The 22,904-nt window shown below is 44.3% G+C and overlaps 1 protein-coding gene across 2 annotated transcripts; it reads left to right on the top strand.

Annotated features, from left to right (window-relative positions):
• AQP4 (aquaporin 4) lies at window positions 1-22,658 on the top strand. Of its 2 annotated transcripts, XM_084849637.1 has the most exons (5): window positions 1-9; window positions 8,250-8,660; window positions 13,682-13,846; window positions 16,405-16,485; window positions 18,983-22,658. In XM_084849637.1, exons 2-5 carry the CDS (start codon window positions 8,280-8,282, stop codon window positions 19,259-19,261), a joined length of 906 nt encoding a protein of 301 aa, XP_084705763.1. In that variant the 5' UTR covers window positions 1-9; window positions 8,250-8,279; the 3' UTR covers window positions 19,262-22,658. The 2 variants fall into 2 exon arrangements, with proteins under 2 accessions (XP_084705763.1, XP_084705762.1); XM_084849636.1 differs by lacking the exon at window positions 1-9 and having other exon boundaries at window positions 8,252-8,660.
• The last annotated feature ends 246 nt before the right edge of the window (window positions 22,659-22,904 follow it).

A 22,904-nucleotide genomic window follows, 5' to 3' on the forward strand; every position in this document is an offset into this window, starting at 1 on the left:
TGGGGAAGAGCCCGTTGCCCTCGGACCCTCTCGTTGTCCTTCTTTGCGGAGTATTCTAGGCGCGACCCCGCAGAGAGAGCGTTGCTCCGCTTCAGAATCCGGCTTCCACCCCGAGCTCAGGCCCTTCGAGGTACCCAGCCCCCGTCTCCCTCGGCATTCGCTGACCCTGCGAAACCCTGCACGTTTTGCACAGGAAGAGACAAGGGATTCCATTCCTCGCGCGTGCAAAGATAATATTTTCCTTGCTCTGCTTCGCCCGTCCTGCCCTCCCCGGCCCCCTCCCTCACGAACTGGCGCTCAGGAAAACACCCGCCCGCGCCGTCTGGGACGCGAGACGCGCTCAGCGCTGGCAGCGAGACGCGGCGGCGGGGTCTCTGCTCACAGTTAGGGACGGTGCCCCTCTCCCGGGAAGGGCGAACCTGCCGCGGGTGCCAGGTCGCTAGGGTGGCACCTGGCCCAGGATGGGGACGGCTTGGAGGAGAGCGCCGTTAAGGTAGGGGACCAGAGGCGCCCGCGCGAGCCTCCCGCCTGCCCTCCCTGAGCCGGCGTCGCGCAGTGGCAGGACGGGCCAGTCAGGACCAAGTCCCGGCTCAGCTGTAAAACGGCTCGGTGTTACCCAGCCGCCTCACGGGGCTGTTAGGCGACAACGCTGTGTGGGCACAGTGCGAGGCAGCCACTAATGCTGGGCAGAGGGAAGCCTTGAAGATGCGAACACAACAAGGGTTCTCTGCCATAAGTTATCCAACTGTTGGCTATGTCTGTATTTAAGCGATTTTAAAACCCACTTTTCGGGGTGCACTGACCCCACAAAGTGGCTCACAAGACCCTAAAACAGGAGGAGGGAAATGTTTGGGGGCTGGAGAAATGTTCTGGGCAAATACAGTGGGCCACATGCCAGCTGTTAGGGCCACATCCCGAGTGGGCAGGGCCGCTCCCTGCTGGCATGTGGCGCCAACATGATTGCCCAGACCCGGTCTGCTCGCCGCAATGAGGCTTTTTAAAAGCTTCTATTGGTGCCAGTGGAGGCTTTTAAAAAGCCTGATAGCAGGGGTGGAGGGGTGAAAGGGGGGGGTGTCACAGCATTGGGGAAGGGAGGATTAGCCCTTCCCTCCACAGTGACCCTCCCCAATTGCTCCCATGCTGCAACAAGGCATTTAAAAAGTCTCCATTGGCACAAACTGAGGCATTTTAAAAACCCTCACTGCAGCACAGCAAGGGCAATGTTCGGGGGACAGGGTGCAGCATTGGGGAGGGGGCAGTTAGATCTTCCCTCCCCAGCTGCAAACCATCCTCTCAAAAATGACACACTCACTGCAGTTACGCTTTTTAAAAAACCCCACTGGCACCAATGGAGGCTTTTTAAAAGCCTCATTGCAGGGAGGGAGGGAGGGAGGGAGGAGGGGAAATCCCATCTCTCCAATCTCTGATAGAAGGTAAGACAGCATGGAAGCTGGCAGGCCAAATGGGGGCCTCCCATCAGCCATATCCTGCAGCAGGCTGGAGGATTCCCATCCCTGCTTTAAAAGAACATTTACAATTTCAAAAACAAAAACCCAGCAGCAGCAGCTAAAGTTTGGGCTTCACCGCCACTGCCACCAGACAGACTGGAATAAGGGTGTCTTCAGAGTGATTTTAGAAACAAGCATTGATGAAGTCATATGTATCACTCTGGGAAGGGAATTCCAAAAGTATTGGGAGCTATCACTGAGGAAGCCCTGTCCCTAGTACCCACCAGCCTAATGGCTCTCACTGGTGAGACAGAGAGCAGGGCTTCCAGTGCTGATCTTCTTACTTGGGCAGGTTCATGCAGGTATTGGTGGTCCTTCAGATAACATGATTCCAACCCATCTAGGGCTTTCAAGACCCAAACCAGCAACTTGAACTAGGCCCAGAAATGAATAGGAAACCAACTTTACTGCTACAGAAAAGGTGTAATATGACCTGAGCATCTAATTCCTACAAGCATTCTAGCTGCAGCATTCTATACCAGCTGCAGTTTCCAAACTGTCTTCACATTGCCTCCACTGAAGCATCAACTAATGATGGCAACATTATCCCAAGCCCCTTTTTTTTCTTGCAGCCTGATCATTAATTATACCCACCTAAAGCTGCCCTTCCGACAGCGCTCAATGTCTCACCTTTTCTGAAGTCTCATAAACCAACAGTGAGGCCAATTATTTATTTATTTATTTCATTTCTATACCGCCCAATAGCTAAAGTTCTCTGGGCAGTTCACAAAAATTAAAACCAAAAAGCACACAATAAAACAATTTAAAATATATAGAACATTAAAACCACAATATAACAATACAACCACAATAAAACCTAGCAGCAGTGCAGGAGTTTAAAATACAGATTTAAAACAGCAAAGCTAAAAGTTTAGAAAGCTAAAATGCTAAAATGCCTGGGAAAATAAAAAGGTCTTCACCTGGCACCGAAAGGAATACAATGTAGGCGCCAGGCGAACCTCACTAGGGAGCTCATTCCAGAGCCGGAGTGCCACAGCAGAGAAAGCCCTCCTCCTAGTAGCCACCCGCCTCACTTCCTTTCGCAGGGGCTCACGGAGAAGGGCCGCTGACGATGATCTTAAGGTCCGGGCAGGCACATATGGGAGGAGGCGATCCTTCAGGTAACCTGGCCCCAAGCCGTTAAGGGGTTTAAATGTTAATACCAGCACTTTGAATCGGGCCTGGCAATGGACTGGCAGCCAGCGCAGCTGAAAAAGTACTGGTGTAATATGAGCTTGCAGGCCAGTTCCTGTTAACAATCTTGCTGCCCTATTTTGGACCAGCTGAAGTTTCCGGACCTTTTTCAAAGGCAGCCCTACGTAGGGATGGCAGAGAATTCCACCACGGATCTCGGGGAGGCCGAATGCCAGCGCATTCGGCCCCCCGAAATCTGTGGCGGAACGGCCTGCCACCCCCCCACACACCCACGGATCCCCCCGGGATGAGACTTACCTGGGGCAGATCTTCCGGGTGGCGGCGGCGGCTCTGGCGGCGGCTCCGGCAGTGGTTTGGCGGCGGCGGCGGCTGGTCTTCCAACCGGCTGCCGCCGCCGCCATTTCCCATGTAAAAAAAAAAAAGACGTGATAGGCTACATAAATCTTTACATAGCCTATCACGTCTGACTTTTAAAAAAAAACACGTGCGCATACGCAAATGGCGGCTGGTACGGCTGCCGCCATATGCGTTCTTTATTTTGGCCCATCTTAGTCTACATAAATATTTACGTAGACTAAGACGGCGAAAATAAGGGGAACGCAAATAGCGTCCGCTACGCTATTTGCGTTCACCTTATTTTCACTGTACTCGCGTATGCACGTGTTTTGTTTTGTTTTAAAGTCAGACGTGATAGGCTACGTAAAGATTTATGTAGCCTATCACGGCTGACTACAGGGACGCAAACGGCGGCGGCTACAGCCGCCACCATTTGCATCCCTGCTAGCCAGTGGCCGGATGTCCGGCTGCTGGCGGAGCCAGCCGACGGCTCCGCAGAATCCCTGCGGAGCACAGCCGGTCGGCGAGGATTCTGGGGGGAGGGATGGAGCACCTCCCCCCCCCAGTGGAACCCGGCGGAGCCAGGTAAGGCCAATTTCGTACATCCCTAGCCCCACGTATAACGCATTGCAGTAATCCAGACGAGAAGTTATCAGAGCATGGGTAACTGTAGCTAGGCTATCTCTGTCCAGATAAGGGCGTAGTTGGTATACCAGCCTAAGCTGATAAAAAGTGCTCCATGCCACTGAGTTCACCTGTGCCTCAAGTGACAGTTCTGGATCCAAGAGCACCCCCAAACTACGAACCTGATCCTTTAGGGGGAGTGCAACCCCCTCCAGAACAGGCTAAATATCACCTAGCCAGGCAGACGAACCACCCACTAACAGTACCTCTGTCTTGTCTGGATTGAGTTTCAGTTTATTGGCCCTCATCCAGTCCATTACCGTGCCCAGGCACTGATTCAGAACAGCCACTGCCTCACCTGGTTTGGATGAGAAAGAGAGGTAGAGCTGGGTGTCATCTGCATATTGATGGCACCTCAGCCCACACCTCCGGATAACCTCCCCCAGCGGTTTCATGTAGATGTTAAACAGCATGGGGGATAAAATAGAGCCCTGTGGAACCCCATGGCACAATTGCCATGGCACAGAGCAATAATCCCCCAGCACTACCTTCTGGAATTGGCCATCCAAGTAGGAGCAGAACCACTGTAGTGCAGTGCCTCCAACTCCCAACCCAGACAAGCCATCCAGAAGGATACCATGGTCGATGGTATCGAAAGCCACTGAGAGGTCCAGAAGAATCAACAGGGTCACACTCCCCCTGTCTCTCTCCCAGCAGAGGTCATCCCACAGGGTGACCAAGGCAGTTTCCATTCCAAAACCAGGCCTGAAGCCCGATTGAAATGGATCTTGATAATCCGTTTCATTCAAGAGTGCCTGGAGCTGTCCTACAACCACCCGCTCAAGCACCTTGCCCAGGAAGGGGATGTTGGCCACTGGCCTATAATTATTAACATCCTCTGGGTCCAGGTTAGGCTGTTTCAGGAGTGGTCTAATTACTGCCTCTTTTAAAGCAGGAGGCACCACTCCCTCTCTCAAGGAGGAATTTACAACCTCCTGGACCCAGCCAGACATCCCCTCCTTGTTTGATTTAATAAGCCATGAAGGGCAAGGGTCAAGCACACAAGTGGTCGATCGGACTTGGCCAAGCACCTTGTCCACATCCACAGGCCTCAGTAACCAAAACTCATCCAATAAAACTGGACCAGACGGTGCTCTGAACACCTCTACCAATGGAACTGCATTAATCGTGGTGTCCAATTCATGATGAATCTGAGCAACTTTATCTTCAAAGTGCCATGCAAACTCGTCACAGTGTGCAACCAAGGGTTCCACCATCTCTCTCCCTGGCCCAGAATGTAACAGGCCATGAACCACTCGGAAAATCTCCACTGGACGACACTGAGAAGATGCAATGCTGGTGGAAAAGAACCGTCTTTTTCCACCCTCACCGCCACAGAGTAGGCTTGATAGTGGGCTCTTACCTGTGTTCGGTCAGACTCAGCACTGCGTTTTCCTCCACCTCCAAGCCAATAAGCGTGACATCATAGCATAATGACCAAAATGATACCGATTTTGGTAACTAGGCAAAAGCAAACCTTTTGAAGCACAATCCTTAAGATTTAGTTCTGCTTAATTTAATGGATTAGACTGAAGTCAGCAGGGTAGGTTGTTGGTCACCAGTTGAGTCTGACAAAGAAAGGAATAACATCACAGCAGGGCTGAATTGCCCACCTAATCCCAGACAAGTTCCTGCAGAAGTATTTGTGGAGTTTATAAATTTCTACTATTTCAAGTTTTTTGCTAGTATAGCCATCATTTAAAACAAACTATTGGCTACATTTGGTGAAACCATTATGTAGAACCAGTGTGGTGTAGTGGCTAGAGTGTTGGCCTGGGACTCGGGAGATCCAGGTTCTAATTCTCACTCTGCCATGAAGCTCACTGGGTGATTGTGGGCCAGTTACTCACTTTCAGCCTAGCCTACCTCACAGGATTGTTATGAGGATAAAGTGGAGAGGAGGACAACAACGTACTCCATCTTAAGCTCCTTGGAGGAAAAAAGTGGGATATAAATATAAACCCCTGTGGTGGGTGGCTTTGTTTGTTTGCAATTTGTGGCCCTTCAGATGCTTTGACCCGCAGCTCCCAAGTTGCCCACCCCTGATATAGATCAACCGTCCCCAAACTGGTGCCCTCGACAACTTGGCATGATGTCCAAACCCCATCAATGGGGACACAAGCAGACAACCACGGGGCACAACAGACACCTTGATGATAGCTTAGCCAGGCAGGTAGCACCAGGGTGGCATTGCAGGACCTTGGATAGTTCCGAGCAGACAACTTGCTCTGCTCAGGCGTGGCGCTCAAATGAGGCTTTTATCCCTCTTGGTCCAGATTAGCTTTTCTAGGCCCCACCTCTTCTTGAAGACTGGAGGACCTTAAAAGGAATATTCCTTTGACTGGGAATTTAGCCTCTGTCACCTTTCAGTCAGGTCCTGCCTTTTGCATTGCTTGCACTGGCAAGCAGGGATGGGAGAGTCTGAGACCACTGATGGAAAGGGGGGCAATTGCGCTAGAGGATCTGGCTCAGGGGGTTCAGTCACTGGGAAAGGTCCCAGTTTGGTGAGGTCTGTTTGAAGGTCTTGCTCAGGCTTGGTATTGGGCCTGAGTTCACCACCTCCATGGTTGGCACCACTGGTCTTCCTGATCCAGTTGGTTCCTCCTCCTCTGTGTCACTAGTCTTGCTGCATAATTTACACTATCATTGTACACATTTAGACACCAAGTTAGGACCTTCCTCTTTAATCTGTTGCTTGATTATTAATTTCACTCCTGCCTCCTCAATGATTTCAATATTTTTATGTCTTTAATGTTTAATATTGTATTACTTTTGTTATGTTGTTGTTGTTGTTGTTCCTGTTTGGTTTTATGATTGTAAATGGCCCTGAGGGCATTTGCCAGTTGGGTGGCATACAAATGTAATAAATACATATCAGCTGCCAGTCCTTAGCCAGGGATCTTAGAAATAGATCCTAGTGAGTGGTACTGTTTTCAGGTGTGGTTAAATACAGTATAAAAGGGCTCAAGACCTTTGGCAGCTCAAGACCTAGGTTGGCTCCTTGGGATTGCGCACAGGCTATTGAGCCAGAGGTTCAAAATTTGCCTGAAAAACTAGTATCTCTGATATGTGGTGCATTATTAGAAAAACAGCTGGGCTGCCCACAGGTTCCAATTCCTACTGAGGCTAGCTTTGGATGTTAGGGAGAAGGGGGTGGGGAAGAGGAGGTGCAAATGACTTGTGCTTCCTATGTATCTTCCAAAGTGGAAACTTGCACATCATCTGCCATAGGGATGTGAGGTTACAGCTCATATAAATGAGTGCTTGCCATTCATTCCTATTGGAGGAACCAAAGTGGTGCTCTTTGGGATGGCAGCATTGCAGTGGACAGCTTGGCCTGATGATGTCCAAACTCCATCAATGGGGGACACCTGGTGGAGGGAGACCATTGTCCTCTCTTCCTCATCCATACTCCAGAGCAGTGATGGAAGATGTAATATGTTTCCAGTTCTCTCCCTCCACAAAAGGAATGTCCCAGGAGGGCAAAAGGGGGCCATGCGGACTCTTTCAATTCACTTTCAGTGTACTCCCCACCCTTCACCTGAAAAAGGTAGGGTGTCCAAGCAAGACTTCTTTCATGATGCCTACAAGTTTCTTGGGTGCCTGATGCGAAGAGAGAAAGCAGTGCTGTTGGGGTGGTCCCAGGCATTTGCTGGGACCTTGGACCTCAGCACCCTTTGAAGGCCAACAAGGCATCCCTCTTCTCATTCCTGAATGCAGATTCTGGGTAGGACAACTGATGCGTTCCTCACCACCTTCTCATTCTTTGGTCATTCTGGGATAACACAGGCAGGACCAGGTTTGGAAAAGCCCACCACTTGCTTCTTCCATGGCAACGACCTCATCCATGGGTGGGAGGGTGAGGAATAGCAGTGGAGAAGTAGGAGGTGCATGTTGGTAAATGGCAGTGGGGAGTGAGCTTGAGGAAAGGACTGGGCCTCTCAATCCTCCTTCACCTCCATTTGAACCTGATGGGCTCTTAGCTAGTCTTTAATAATAAAGGGGTGTGTGTGTCAGTCTGCCTATCTGTCTGTCAGCACCGTAGCACCAACAGTGTGAAACCTAGACACTTGAAACTAGGCATGCATGCTAAGGAGATCAGAGGGGTGTGCACAGGGCTATTTTTAAACAAATGCATTAATTAATTTTGATTAATTTAAATGCGTCCATGCAGTTGAAGCCTGCAGTAACATCTTCAGCCACTTAGGGGCAGACTTCCCTAACCAGTGCATAGTTTTGCAATTGCAATCGATACAGCTTGAAGTAAGAGATGATCAGTAGGCTGAAGGACAGTTATATGTCTGCCCCCTCCCCCTTCGGGGAATGGACTGGACAAACTCCTCCCTCAAGGGACCATAGGGGTGCACCATGGCAGGCGATATGCCTACAGTTGACAGTGGACATAGCTTCACTCGGACAGGGTGGGCACAATGTGTTGGGTCCATACGAATAAAACTAGCCTATCATTGTTACCATTACTCTGTGGATGACGCAATGATCCTTTAGAGCAAATCTGAAGGCTACAGGATCAGCTCATGACGTTGCCTTGTTTTTCTTTTCAGTAAGTGTGGACGCCTGTGTAAGTGTGAGGCCATCATGGCAGCATTTAAAGGCATCTGGACTCAGCCCTTCTGGAAAGCTGTTTCAGCAGAATTTCTGGCAATGCTCATTTTTGTCTTCCTCAGCCTTGGCTCTACGATCAACTGGGGTGGAACTGAAAAACCTCTGCCTGTAGACATGGTCCTTATTTCTCTCTGCTTTGGACTCAGCATTGCAACGATGGTGCAGTGCATTGGACACATCAGTGGTGGCCATATTAACCCTGCGGTGACTGTTGCAATGGTCTGCACTCGGAAGATCAGCCTTGCCAAGTCATTTTTCTATATTGCAGCCCAGTGTCTGGGTGCCATCGTGGGGGCAGGAATTCTCTACCTTGTCACCCCCCAGAGTGTGGTAGGAGGCTTAGGAGTTACCCAGGTAGGGTAGGGGTCTTGGGAGTTACGTATTCCTATGGAACATAATAAATCAGAACCTAAACCAGATGGGAAGTCTCTGATTTAAATCCAGGGAATTGCCTATTGTTGCCTGATGATAGGGTGAATGGATAATATAGATTAGTTGTGCATTGGATGTGGTTATGCATTAAGAATGGTTGAAGAGTGATAAGGGGGGGGGACATCTTCAGAGAGAACTGAAAGGATGGAATGTGGGGAAGGTCTAAGCCATCACTGTGACAGTTAATTAACCCAGAATAAAAAGCTGTACCTTTCTTTTTCTGATGAAGGTTAAAACAGTTCTTGCTTCAGTCAGTTTGCAATGCAAACAATCATTTTTGCCAGTGCAGCTTCGCATTTGAATTACATTTACACTGGCAAAAATGTTCATTTGCATTACAAATCCCTTGCTTGTGCTTTACCTTGCTTCTGCATTAGCAACAATTAGACATTCATACAAACAGCACCAGGCAATTTAAACCTCATGCATGAAAACACTCACATGTTAGTATACATTTGTGAGAGGACACCAGGGGACAGGCTGAAGTCCTATACCAGCTTACCTCAGAGTGGGTCCTATTGAAATCAATGGGACTTACTTCCAAATAGACGTATATTGGATTGTACTGTAAGACTGCAATCCTACAGACACTTAACTGGGAGTAACTCTCATTGAATTCAGTGGGACTTGGCAGCCCGCCCACCAATAATTATTTTTTAAAGTTTCTTAAGTGTATGTGAAGTCCTTTCATAGGAATGGGTACCATATGGGACTCCACCTCAAGGTGACTAGCCAAAGATCACCTTTGCGTTAAAAGATGGTCATGTGAATTACATGAGAAATTGCCATTCCAAATTTCAAGGCACTCTCTCAAAATATCAATATGGATATTATTTAACCTTGAACATCCTATACTTTTCTTTTGTTAATATACATACGAATGTTAAGGCAAATATAAACTATGTTGCAGTGCAATTCTGTGCCTATCTACTCAGAAGCAAGTCCCACTGAATTCAATGAGAGTGCATCATGAATCTATTCATAAGAAAAGGTTCCATGAGTATCACCATTATGAAGTGACTGCTAAAAATCCATTTCATAAATAGCACACACACCAAACGGCAGCTCGTATCAGTCCTTACTGAATAGTAGGTGGTATTTATTCTTTAATTCAAAATAAGGAAGTGATTTTATATGTCTGCCATTGATTTATCCTACTGGCAGTTTTTATGTTATGCTCAGCAATTGTTATTTAATAGCTATCTTTTTTATAAGAACTTTTGAGAATGATTTGATATCAGATATAACAGCCAGGCATGAAATTGATTTTAAGATGAAACTATGAGAGTGCTAAAAATCTAAGTTATTACGGTGGTGACTGAAAACTCCATACATTCATGACGGCACATTTCTTTAAAACAGACTGTGCCTTAGATTCCAGCTTTGTTCTCTGTTAATAAGGAAACCCATCAATTAGCTGTGCTGCAGGGCATTAAAATGCACTTGAGCTGCACGCTGCCTATTTTTAATTGAAATTGAAATTAATTGAGTTAGAGCTAATTAATGGATTTATAATAGAACACTAAATTACTGTCCTCCTAAGGAAAAAAATCAGGCATGTCCTAAGAATATCATGTGAAAATCTCATCGAAAAACAAGAGCTCTCCTCTTGTACTGTACAGTAGAGAACAGAATGCACCTTGTGCCAGGCCAGATTTGGTCTGCCATTTATGACTCCGACTAAAATCCCAATGCCTAGTGCAGAATTGCTCAGGATAGAACATGGCAACTGCTGTGCCATGTGCCAGCTCCAGATTTTTGAGGGCACGTGGGTAAGAAACCCCCAATGGACCCCCTCCAGCACCACTGTCATCAGCTGGAGTTGCTCCTCTTTCTCATCATTCCTACCACTAGCTTGACAGGCAGCAAGCCAGTCAGCAAGTAGGCAGTGGCATCTACTGCTTCTTCTCACCACCACCATTGTCTGGGCCAGAGCAAAAGGCAGGCAAACTGGTTGCAAAGGTGAAGAGGAGCAACTCCAGCGGACTCTTGTCAGTGGACCCCTGTTGGGGTGTGGGCCCTCAGCAGGTGCTCAACCCTGCCTGCCCTTGACACTGGCCCTGGCTGTGCCATATAACATTTAAAACCGGGATGTTGCATTACTATCCCTGCTATGTGATGTTAACATCAGTAAGAGTCCAACTCTGTTACATTAATTGTATAGCATGTAGCTGAAGGTAACCTTTTTTTTTACTCTAGAGTAAGTGTGAATGGCCCCAATTCAAATGGGGGCCACCATGCTCCATGGGGGAGATTAAACCTTCCCCCCACCACCACCATCGGGGGGGGAGGAAAAAGAAAAAAATCTTCCATTGACGCCAGTTCAGACTTTTTTTTTCTAATCACAGTGCACTGTGCGGGGGAGAGGTGACCTAGTGGGCAGGGGAATGTTTAATCTTCCCCTTCTGGTGCACAATGGTCCTTACCTGAACCAGGGCTGTGCACACATATCTAGAATTTTTAAAAGGGGGGGAGAACCCTCAGCAACATGCTACACAATTAACATAACATGTCGTCTGAGCCATGTAAGATAGCATCAAAGGGAAATAAAATAGTATCATGGATGCCATGGGTGTATGACTGCACCAGATGAATGTTATTGACACTAGTGCAATCATATTACAAAAGTGACAGGACTTTGGAGCCAAAGTTTTCTCATCATAGCAACACTTTGGGCCTGCTCAGATATTAACGAACAGAGCATTCCAGACATCCTCAGGGGTGTAGGTGCATGGAGGAAGTAATGCATGACTGAATGGATCCCCTTACGTAGTTTTCGTATGTGCAAGTCAAGTGAATTGCTGTTGGGAAGCAGTAGCTGTATCTGGGACATCGCTTCTCCCATGTTCAAGGTCCCTTGGAACAAGTGGTTCATTCTGCATGGAGCAATCTGTAAATAACTGGACCATCCCTTTGATGAAAGGAACTGTTCCATAGAACTTTGGCTTCCTCAGCAACCCTGTCCCTGTCGGAATATGGCCATTCTGATTGCCACTGATGCTACATTAGCCAGTTTAAGAGTAATTCTCCATGAGTGCAATCCACCAAATTAAACAGCCTCCTTTCATTTCAATATGGCTTTTGTGGCATTTTTACCCACATCATTGTAATGAATGGTGGTTCTGCAGCATTGCCTACTGGATTCTTAATTATCAAATTAACTACACATAATTTTTAACCCCCTTTCTATAAGAGATGCCCAAGGTGGCTGACAACACAGCTAAAATGGTAAAAAAAAAAAAAAAAGGCAATTAACACAATACAAATAGATAAATAGATAGATAATACATAAGATAAAGGATGGCAGGTAAAATATCAGAAGCCAGTTCAGGCAGGATGTTAAAACCAACAACTTGACAGGCCACATGATGAAAGAAGGCCATCAAAGAGGTGGCAAAATAGCTTCCCTAGGAGGGAATTCCAAAGCCTTGGCACAGCCATTGATAAAGTCCATTGTCTCTCATGTACCTGCCAAATGCAACTCAGAAGTTGGTGGGATGTCAAGGAGAGTTTCTTCAGCACATTTTAAACAGGCAGGATAATACAGGAGAAGGCTCCTGTAGGTAACCTAGCCCTAAGCTGTTTAGGGCCTCAGAGGTCAAAATTAATACTTTGAATTGAGCCTGCAGATGGACTGGAAAGCTATGAAACCTATGAAATGTGTTAAAAAGGGAGTCATAGGAACATAGAAAGCTGCCAATTACTGAGTCAGACGATTGGTCCATCTATCCCAGTATCATTGATACTGGCTGGCAGTGGCTCTCCAGGTTTTCAGGCAGGATTTTCTAGCCCTATATGGAGATGCCAGGGATTGAACCTGGGATCTTCTGCATCCAAAGCAGGTACTTTACCACTGAGCCATGAGTCATACGCTCTTGATTCGTGGTTCTGATCAGTAGCTTGGCCACTGCATGCAGGACTGGAAGTTTCTAACAATTTTCTAAGTCAGCCTCATGTAGAGCACACTGCAAGTAATCTAAACATGATGGGACTATGCCTATGTCATCATGGCTGGATTCTACTTTCTGCAGGATTGGGCATAGCTGGCTCAACCTAAACTGGTCTAAACTAAAATGGCAACAGTATTCTGGCCACAGCCACAGCCTCGCAACCTAGACGTCTGGATGCAACACTTGTTGCAGGAGGATGCCCAGACTACAAAACTTTGAATTTTCAAAGAGAGTGCTATCCCCCTGAACTTCTAAATCAGTGCCTGAGTTCTGTAATGGACCGATGGGAGCAAACAAATTGAAGCTTAATCCAGGTAAGACAGGAGTGCTTCAAGTTAGTAGAACTGTCATTCTGGAAACTTAAGTTCAGGGGGATAGCACTGTCTTTGAAAATTTTAGGGGTTTGTTGAAGTCCTAAATCTGTACCTGAGTTCTGTAATGGAATGATGGGAGCAAACAAATTGAAGCTTGATCCAGGCAAGACAGAAGTGCTTCCAGTTAGTAGAACTGTCATTCTGGAAATTTGACTTCAACAGCCCCTAAAATCTCATGGAAAAGAGAGACAGAGTTGGATGTCATCCACAAATTGATGACATCGCACTCCACATCCCTGGAAAATCTCTCCCAGGGTTTTCATATAGATGGTAAAGAGCATGAGGGAGGGGGTACAAAACAGAACTCTCAGGAGCCAATAGGCCAATGGCCAACAAGTTTAACAGGATTCCATTAGCACCACCTTTTGGAACCACCCATCTAGGAAGTACTGGAACCAGCACAAAACAGTGCCTCCTCGTACTTTCCTGGCCAGGTGGCCAGGCTTTAAATAAATCTCCTCTTCTCCCCTTCCCCCATCTTTTTTTCCTTAAGTTCACTACTGACTCATTTGGTTTAAAACTGCTTTAATCAGTGGGGAGGAAATGATATTTTCATATGCAAGACAAGTTCACACTTTATTTATGCTGCCCGGATTTCCGGTGTGTTTCCTTTTCCTAGGTACATGCAGAGCTTTCCGCTGGACATGGACTTCTGGTGGAGTTGATAATTACATTCCAGCTGGTTTTTACTATTTTTGCCAGCTGCGATTCTAAACGAAGTGATGTTACTGGTTCAGTGGCATTAGCAATTGGATTGTCGGTTGCAATAGGACATTTATTTGCTGTAAGTTGCCAACTTCCATAAGCTTTGCCACATAACTAGTTGTAAATTGCATGTAGTTGCGATGCTTTACATTGCTCATTATTAATCTTACTCCAAAGCCATAGTAAATTTTGGGTCAATATTACTGAAGAAGGCTGTATGTGCTAAGTATCTTTGGATTCACTTGGTCCAGATCAAAGTTCCCTGCTTGGAAATGACATTGTTTCATTTGTGAAATAGAAATATTCCTAGCCTATCGCATAAGGTTGCTGCTAAGTGTAGTGGACAGAGTTTCCTGCAGCAAAGATGTGAGATGTCTTTAAACTTGTATGTCTGATAAAACCTGGCCCAGTCAGGCTTTCTAGACATGTCTACATGGCTGTTTTTAATACACAGTTGTATGACATCCACAATGTACATGTTAGCTGTAGTATAAAAGCAGTGTTTCCTGTTACAAGTGTAACAGGTGCAGCTGTCCTGGGATAACTTTTGTGAAGTTCTTGGAATACACTGAAAAACATTACATAAATACAGACATGTATTACTATTCAAAATAAATAGTCCATGACAATAGCCATGGGCTCACTAATTGAATTGGATCTCCATTCACTGCAACAGGTCAATTGCACCTTGACCACACTTGAATTAGGAGAGTGTAACATGATACGCTTGGCATGTGGGGTGTTCCTGGCTGGAGTAAAATAGCTCAGTTGATTTATATGCAAAATAGATCACGTTTGAAAAGAACATTTCACAAAAAATATCAGGACATTCAAATAAACCAACAATTCAGTGAACTTAGGATAAATGCAATAATACAATGAAATAATCCAGACTGAATACGTAATAAGTAAAGAGAAAAATAAAAATTAGCAGGCCAAAAAAGAAGCTGATCTCAATGGTATAGTGGAGCCAGGGCTCCCAGGGACACAGCATTGGCCATTTCTTTATTAGCAGGGATGCTGATGTCTGCCATCCCACTCAGAATTCCCTGTTCCCTATGAGCTCAACTAGAATTCTCACAGTAGTTGTTGGGAAAATTAATTTTCCCCCAGCAGTAGAATGGGCAGAATCCAATGGGGCGCTTATGACACTGCTAATTCTCTTATGCTCCACCAATCACATTCCACAAACAGCCCCTACCACTTGTGCAACAGTGATTCATCACTTCCTGGGCAACCCAAAATGAGAGGAAACTCTCATTTCTGGAAGGAGCAAGGTTGATGAAGCTCACATATGAGAGCTCCGCCAGCCGTCCTCCTTCCAACCTATCTGCTCATTTTGGGGCTTCCCCTGGGAAGTGCCAAATATCCCTTGCATAAGCAGTGGGTCCTGCTTGTGCAATGGGATTGGCAGGACCCACTGCTTGTGGAAGGGAATCTGCAGGGCAGAAAGGAATCCGCAGAGACATAAGCGCCCCATTGGATTCTGCCCGTTGTTCCCTATTCGAATGCAGGGTATTTTGTGGTGGCTAGGCCTTGAATGAACAGCTGAGACCCATCAGCTTTGTAAGAGACCTGTTCCTGGTGGAGATAAACCTACTAGAACTGACTTGTTGGTACGGGTCGATGGAGCTGCCTGGGCGCTCCTTGAGGGCATGGCTCTGGGGGCTGTCCTGATGAGCACCTGCACTTCAGAATGTACCACTACATGACTGGCTACCCCACACTGCTGGTGTTCATTTTGCTTCACTCCAAGGACCACAGCAGCCTGGCTGAAATGCAGCTCAGGGGGCAGGCTCTTCTCATCAGGCCAGACGGTTCGCTGCTGGTTCCTTTGTCCTTCCTCCAGAGGAGACTGACAGAAGCAAAAGGGAAGTGCTGGGGAGTGGCAAGTCCTCTTCCCCAGTCTTCCAGGGGTGCTTCCAGATGAGGTTTTTATCGTACAATCACCCTGCCTCATTCATAGAATTTATAAGGGGCCCAGACATAGTCGTCTTCCACTCCCATGTTTTCCATCTTTTTTCTTACCAGAAAGAAAATCCAGTAAGAAAAAGATGGAATAGCTGCAGAATGCTTTTGATTTTTAGTGCTAGGAGCCCTCCTCCTGAAAAGCCCTACTGTGGTAGTCTTACTGTTTTATCCCCAGAGACCACAAAATACATAGCCAGCTTGACCATCCTGAATAGTGAAAAATGGATCAAGCTATTGATCAGTGACACCGCCACCGACCTCTTTGACTTATACCATGCAGTGTGAAGAATCCAGAGGAATGTTCACAGTCCTGGAAAGGCTCTGCTTGCTGTCCCATATTGTGGCTTTTATTGCTGCCTCTGTTTCATGCTTCCCTCCCCCTGACTAGCAGGAGCCTTCAGGAAAGACAATGGCCTTCAGCAATGGGAAGTCCTTGGGTCAAATCTGGCCCGCTGAGAGATGCACAGGTGGCCTTAGCTGCTGACACAGAAGCAAAAGAAATGAGGAGAAAGTGGCATGTGTGGCAGGAAAACCTGGACAAGAGGGATTTGGATCAGAGCCAGCAACAAGCTGGTTCCACCACAAGGACAATAAAACATGTGGATGCTAAATGGTTGTGTAGTAATGATTATTTGTCTTTCTTTCATATGTATTTCTTTTCTGCAGATCAGCTACACAGGTGCCAGCATGAACCCTGCTAGGTCATTTGGACCTGCGGTTATCATGGGGAAATGGGAACATCACTGGGTAAGTGTTTATGTTTGGGTGTTTCTTATTTTTCAAGAGCACTTAAAAACTGAAATTGTTATTTGAAATTGTTTTTCCATTAAAAAACAGTCTGGTAATGGTAAAACTATTACAAGCTTTTCTGCATATATCTCTTCTTTTTAAAGTGGCTAGGTCAAACTTATATTTGCAGTGTTCCACATGAATCGAAGTAATACATTAACTGTTTCAAGGCTTTTGTTTTGAACTGAAACAAGATAAAGACAGTGAAAACTTGCACTATACGGGATGTCCCCACAAACATCACTTCCATGGACTGGCAGCACTCTGTTCCATGAGTAGAAGGGAAAACAGACAAAATGGTGTGCCCCCACTCCCTTTTGCACTTCCCTTCCTGTGTCCTTTTCCACTGCCACCAGGTGGAGGTCTTTTTCTCCTCTGGCTGCCTCCACCAAACCAGCCTTAAAACTCTTTGGGTCTCAAGTATCTACTTTAGGTAGTGTGGGAGAGGAAAGCCAAATGAAAGAGACCACACAGTTTCAAACAACAATGCTAAAATTTTTACTAAAGAAAAATGTTAATAGGAAAAAGTTTTACAATCTGAATGGATACGCAACACACCACAAACCATATGAGCAATAGGATAATACAATGACCAAGGATAAATGCATTCAGCTAACATAACTACACTGTGTCACTATTTCACCCAGGTCCCTTATCCAATCAATATCTTACTGTCATCTTAAAGCACACTTTCATTCAGTTCTCCAGTTCTAACAGCTCTGACTTTTTCTTTCCTCTAGGACTCTGGCTGGCCTGCCCTCTCTCTCTCTCTCTTTCTTTCTCTTTCCTCTCTGTTTTTTATATCTTAAAATTAGTCTTTTCCCTCTCTAATTCCAACCAGTCATGGGGGTAGTTTCTTGTTCACTTCTGCAAGCTAAGTTTCTGTTTCCTAAGCTCTTCCTTTGACTTTCTGTTGAACCTGCTGCAAACTTTTTTCCCCTTCAACTTCCTGCAAACCTTTCGCTTCCTGAATAAACATCCTGACTTCTATAATCTGACTAAACTTTTGACCTCTAAATATCTAAAAACCAAACTAAATACAAAAATGGAGGACAATTCTGTTCCTCTACAGTCATCTCAGATGCAGCAGCTAACTGAGCCAGTCAGTTAGATTTCAGGGGCTTCTGTGATCCCAGAATTTGGAGGTGCTTCTTAGCTATATCTGTTTGAGTATTTGGGCTTTCTTTGAATTGCTCATCAGTTTACATTTTTAGTGAGGGATTATAACAGCACACATTAAGAAACCGCTGACGCAAGTGGCATTGATCATGCCAGCCTGTTTGACTTCAAGAAGTTGCATGTTGTATTGATTCAGTTTCATTAAAAGCTATTGTAGGTTGATTCATGAATATGGAAATTGACTAGACAGTTAACAGACCAACGTTCAACCAGAATTCAAGAGCATACTAGTTATTCTGCATTCAGCATATTTGAGGTTCTTTGGTATAAGATAGGGGTGGGGAGCCATTTTTCATCCAAGGGCTGAATTAGCTCTGGGGTGGGACATTAGGGGCTGCATACAGTGTCTCTGTAAAGTGAGCAGAGACACTACTGGCATGCACCCCACGTACACATTTACACACACACGTATCATTGTGTGTGTGTATATGTGCCTGTGCCTGTGCCTGTAAGGATGGAACACTTCAGTTTCTCTTTATATGACTTGGTTATACTTGTGAGCTCACGAAGGGCAGTATCCAACTGTGTCATTCCCTTAGCACAAATGATGTCGCACTAGTGGAAATTAGGTTCTGAACTATGCGCAAGAGAAAAAATCCAACTAAAGTTACATTTGCACAAGCACAGTTGTGCAAGCGGTTGTGTGTTATGCTTCTGCTATTTGAACTGGAGGAATGACACCATTGGATACTGCCCATAATGTGCCAGTGATGCCTGTGCCCTTGGAAAGTGCATTGCTGATGTGTCATATGTACATGCAAATACAGCTAAATAAGATTGGTGGTTCAACTTTATATTTCCTGAAACAGCATGGGAGCAACATTGACAGAGGCACCAACCATGCTACTCCAGGTTGGTTAGTTAGACAGTTAGTTATTATTAATTACATTTCTAAACCGTCCACTAACTGATGCTCTCTGGGCATTTCACAAGACAAAACATACAACTATGAAATACAACAATACAGTAAAACATATTATAAAAAATGTAAGTTTAAAACAGAATAAAACCAAAGTTTAAAAAAAAAAAACAAGGTAAAGGTACTGCAAAAACCTAAAACAGACTAACACCATTTTTAAAACTGGAGGACTAAAAAGCCTGGAAAAATAAAAAGGTCATCACCAGACACCGAAAAGACCACAATATAGGCACCAGGCAAGCCTTTCTGGGGAGGGCATTCCACATAATGTGCAAAATAACCCCTGAGTCTACAGTTTCTTTGAAACATTGCTTTATACTCTGTTGTATGTTTTTCCCCCCCCCCATTTTTTTACAGATATATTGGGTGGGACCAATTATAGGAGCAGTTCTTGCAGGTGCCCTTTATGAATATGTCTATTGTCCTGATGCTGAGCTCAAGCACCGGTTCAAGGAAGCCTTTACTAAAACAAACCCGCAATCCAAAGGGAAATACATAGAGGCAGAAGACACCAGGAGCCAGGTGGAGACTGACGATTTGCTCCTGAAGCCTGGAATGGTCCATGTCATTGACCTCGAGAGGGGTGAAGATAAGAAGGGAAGAGATCCAGCCAATGAGGTGCTATCATCTGTATGACTAGCAAGTAGCACTGAAAGCAGAGAACAGTCTACTAGCATGCCCACAGGTAGCCTTCTACCCATAAAAGAAACAGATTTGTTGTAAATTAGGCACCCACATCACCTTAAAATTGTAGGGAGGTGGCAGCAATGAATTAGCTGTTTAATCAAACCACAATCCCATTCTGTTGAAATGGTAGCAGTTAAACTGAGTTGAGGGATCCTTATAGATTATTCCAAATTCATAAATGTCCTTTTGGGGCTGGCCATAGGGGGAATCTTACTTCTCTGCATCCCAAGTGAATTTTGAAAGAGACATTGATTTTAATGCAGGCAGTTATGAGTAGGAAATAGCAATCTTTAACAATCTGATTGACAGATGAAACTTATCTGAAGTTGCCTATAGACACAAAGAAAGCAGTGTCTATCAGATTGTTCTTCTGACACTTAATTGTCTGTTGTCAGTCCTGATTAGAATTTTAATGACAAAGTCTGTGGCAGGCTCAGTAACAACAGGGCCACGTGCAGGACACAGCAAAACCTTCAAAGCATTGGCTTTTTTTCTTTTCCTTTCGTCTAAGATGTTCTTTTCCCCCTTCCATGCTACATTTGGTAAATAAGTAATATAAAAAACAAACATAAAAAACAGCATTTGCCATTTGATATCTACACACATTCATTTTTCTTCAAAAGCCCTCTTATTACTAATAATCTTGAAACTAAAGGATGTTATACATACCCACAAAATAATGCTAAAAACATGCATCATTTTTTTGTCCCTCCATGAAAATGTTCTCACAAGACCCAGATGTTTACCAGACACGGTTGTTAGAACTATAGAAGATATACAGGGAACCAGACAGGTCCACATTTTACTCCATCTTGTAGTGGGTTCAATCCAGCCAAAGTTAGGCACTTTGAATTTCAATTAATTTTAATATGAGGCATTTATGCACATGCCTAACTCTCCCATTGATTTCAGTGGAAGAGGCTAACTTTGGATGGATCGTGTTCAATAAAGGTATGTAGGTATAAAAAAAGATGAAGGCTGTTCTGTTTTCAGTGCACTTATTCAAGCAAACAAAAATGTTACTGTGCCAATTTTATATAACTGAAATGTTAAAATTACTTATCCATTTTTATCCCAATGTGATTTTTAACATTTATAACAATCAGGCTTTTATTAATTATTTAAAATACTACTGGAAAAGACTTTGGTAACTGATGTTTTGCTTTTGAATAGTCTGTTGATAACAAGATTTAGAGCATTTCCTATATAAAAAGCATTTTGTGTAAGAAAAATAATGCAAACTGCATATAGCTTGCAACTCTGTGTGACATTTTTTTTCTGAATTGTGAGTCTGCCATTTATAAGCTTGAAATATTTTTGGTTAAAAAGGAGTAACGTTTCCACTTTCTGATTGTAGCCAGAACTGATCTGTGCTATGGCTGAGGTTCTCTGTACAGAACGCATCAGTTCCCATTAAGGGTTAATTAATGAAATGTAACAAAAATACAGAACCACCCTGAGAACACCTACTCCTATAGGAAATGGTGTGATAACTAGGGCTGCTTTTCTGGTGCTGAAAATGCACATTATGTCATGCATAACAGACAAAACATGATGGAGAACGCACTTTTTTCTCAAGTGTTTATGTTACTTAACTGTGAAGCAGCTCCCAAAGAAGCTGTAGAACGAGGAAAGTATTAAGGTTACAGCAAAATCAAAATGAAGAAATCAAGGTAAAAAATACATTGCTAGGTCTTCCAAAGGGAGAACACGGGAAGAAAGGTAGCAATGATCTGATCAGTAAATGATCAGTGTATTTCTTAGTACGTTGTTAGTTTTGTTGGCCAAAAGGCAGGGTATAAGTAATGCTATAAATAAATAAAATCTATCTCTATGAAAAGAAGATTGGGCAACTTTTGATTGTTTGATCTTCTCTTGATAGATGTGGCAATTAATCATCTTCCCAACTGAGAGTGCCACGTGCATTCTGATGCACGCATGGAGCTGCATGCGTAGGCTGCTCCATCCATGACAGTGGTGATGCAGCTCTGCAAACACAAAGAGACATGTGCACAGACCTCTCCCTGTAGTGGAAATAAATTGAGAGGCTCTTTAGGTGGAGTGGAGTGCGTGCATCTATAGCGAATTATTGTTTTAAGATCACGTGCAATGTAATGCTGGTGTAGAAATTTCTTCCTTATTTTGTTCCACATCAAGATCAAAATGAATTATACTTCTTTATTGGAGCCATTCATAGTCAAGAGCTCTGAAATATCAAAGCTTGCAGGAACTCTGTAGCAAAAGATGATCCAATAAAAAAGAAGCACAATGCCAGTTCTCAGCGTCATTCATAACCTTAAAAGTCAGAAAAAAAATCAGCCAATTAAAAAAAAAAGGAAGCTGGCACTGAGATTTGAACCAGTGTCATGAACTGCACAGGGATCCCTAGTCATGTTTTCTCTGGTACTACAAAGGTAAATTTCCTGAAGATACATGACAGTTTGTTCTGAGAAAATTACTTGGCACAACCTTACAGGATGCTTCTAAATTGTGTTGTACTGGTATAACTAGAGATGTGAAGACCCGGAAAAAACTGGAAAAATTCAGGGGGAAACCTTTTTTTCCCCCATTTTTTTCTGAGGACCATTTTTGTTTTTTCCCCCAAAAAACTGCAAAAATTGAACAGCACTGGATTATGAACTATTTTGTTTTAGAATTTAAAAGTGCTTATATATTGTTACCCAGCCTTTACTCCCCCCAAAATGATTTCTAAAAACTATGTAATAAGAATACTTTTATAGGAAGACTAGAGATGTAAAATGTCTGGAAATAATGAAGCCATGGGAAAAAATGTTTGTTTTAATCCTCTCTGTAAGATTCCCAACATAGTTAGTCCTTTCATTTCTTATTAAAATTATCGATCCAACGTATCTTTTACTGATAGAAATTTATACTCAGTTTCCCAACATGTGAGTAGAGTCACCACATTATAACAATGGAAGTAAATGTGCATTCTTGACAGTTTGGGTTTTGTTCTATAGAGTCCTGTGTTTCTGGCTTGTTCTGGTTAGATGCTGCAGCAGTCAATTAATGTAGTTCTAATCTAAAACCTTCATGTGAAAAAAAAAACAACTGTAGGTTATCCAGCTACTGTCACCAGATGCAACATAACAGCATGTGGGTTATCTCAGCTAAGTTTCTTTTTAAAAAAATTAACTTTGAGGCTTGGGTATCACTGCCACAGTTTTAATAAAGTTCTCAATTAGACTTCACCACTAGGGAATGCTGCCTCAGCTATAAAACTTTTTAACTACTGCCAATGGAATAAACCTTCTCTACCTAAAAGAAACTCAGTGGCCTGGTTCCTGTGGTGTAGGCACGGGACTGATACTACCACTAGAGACAACTTTTCAAAATGAACAAAAAATAAGACGTTAATTAACAAAATGAATAAAATGTTACTCTTCAAATAAGAGGTTGAGATGGCTTAAGGGTTCTTAAATTAAATATGATTGCTTACCATTCCTAAGCTGAGTCTTTCCTGGCTAAATAAAATCTCAATAGCTTTTCCTTCACATCGGATTTCCCTAAGTTCCACCCCACAAACGGGAACAGGTTTAAGAATTTCCCTAAAGTTCCTTACAAATAGGAA

This window comes from Heloderma suspectum, chromosome 4 (genome assembly GCF_057233095.1).
Source record: "Heloderma suspectum isolate Gila_16-S chromosome 4, 16-S_ref, whole genome shotgun sequence".
NCBI classification, from domain to species: Eukaryota; Metazoa; Chordata; class Lepidosauria; order Squamata; family Helodermatidae; genus Heloderma; species Heloderma suspectum.

Excerpts from the sequence above, each read along its gene's own strand:
- AQP4 (XM_084849637.1), top strand. The coding sequence starts at position 8,280 with ATGGCAGCATTTAAAGGCATCTGGACTCAGCCCTTCTGGAAAGCTGTT. Across the intron at positions 8,661-13,681 it reads GAGGCTTAGGAGTTACCCAG|GTACATGCAGAGCTTTCCGC; the intron begins GTAGGGTAGGGG and ends TCCTTTTCCTAG. Across the intron at positions 16,486-18,982 it reads GGAAATGGGAACATCACTGG|ATATATTGGGTGGGACCAAT; the intron begins GTAAGTGTTTAT and ends ATTTTTTTACAG.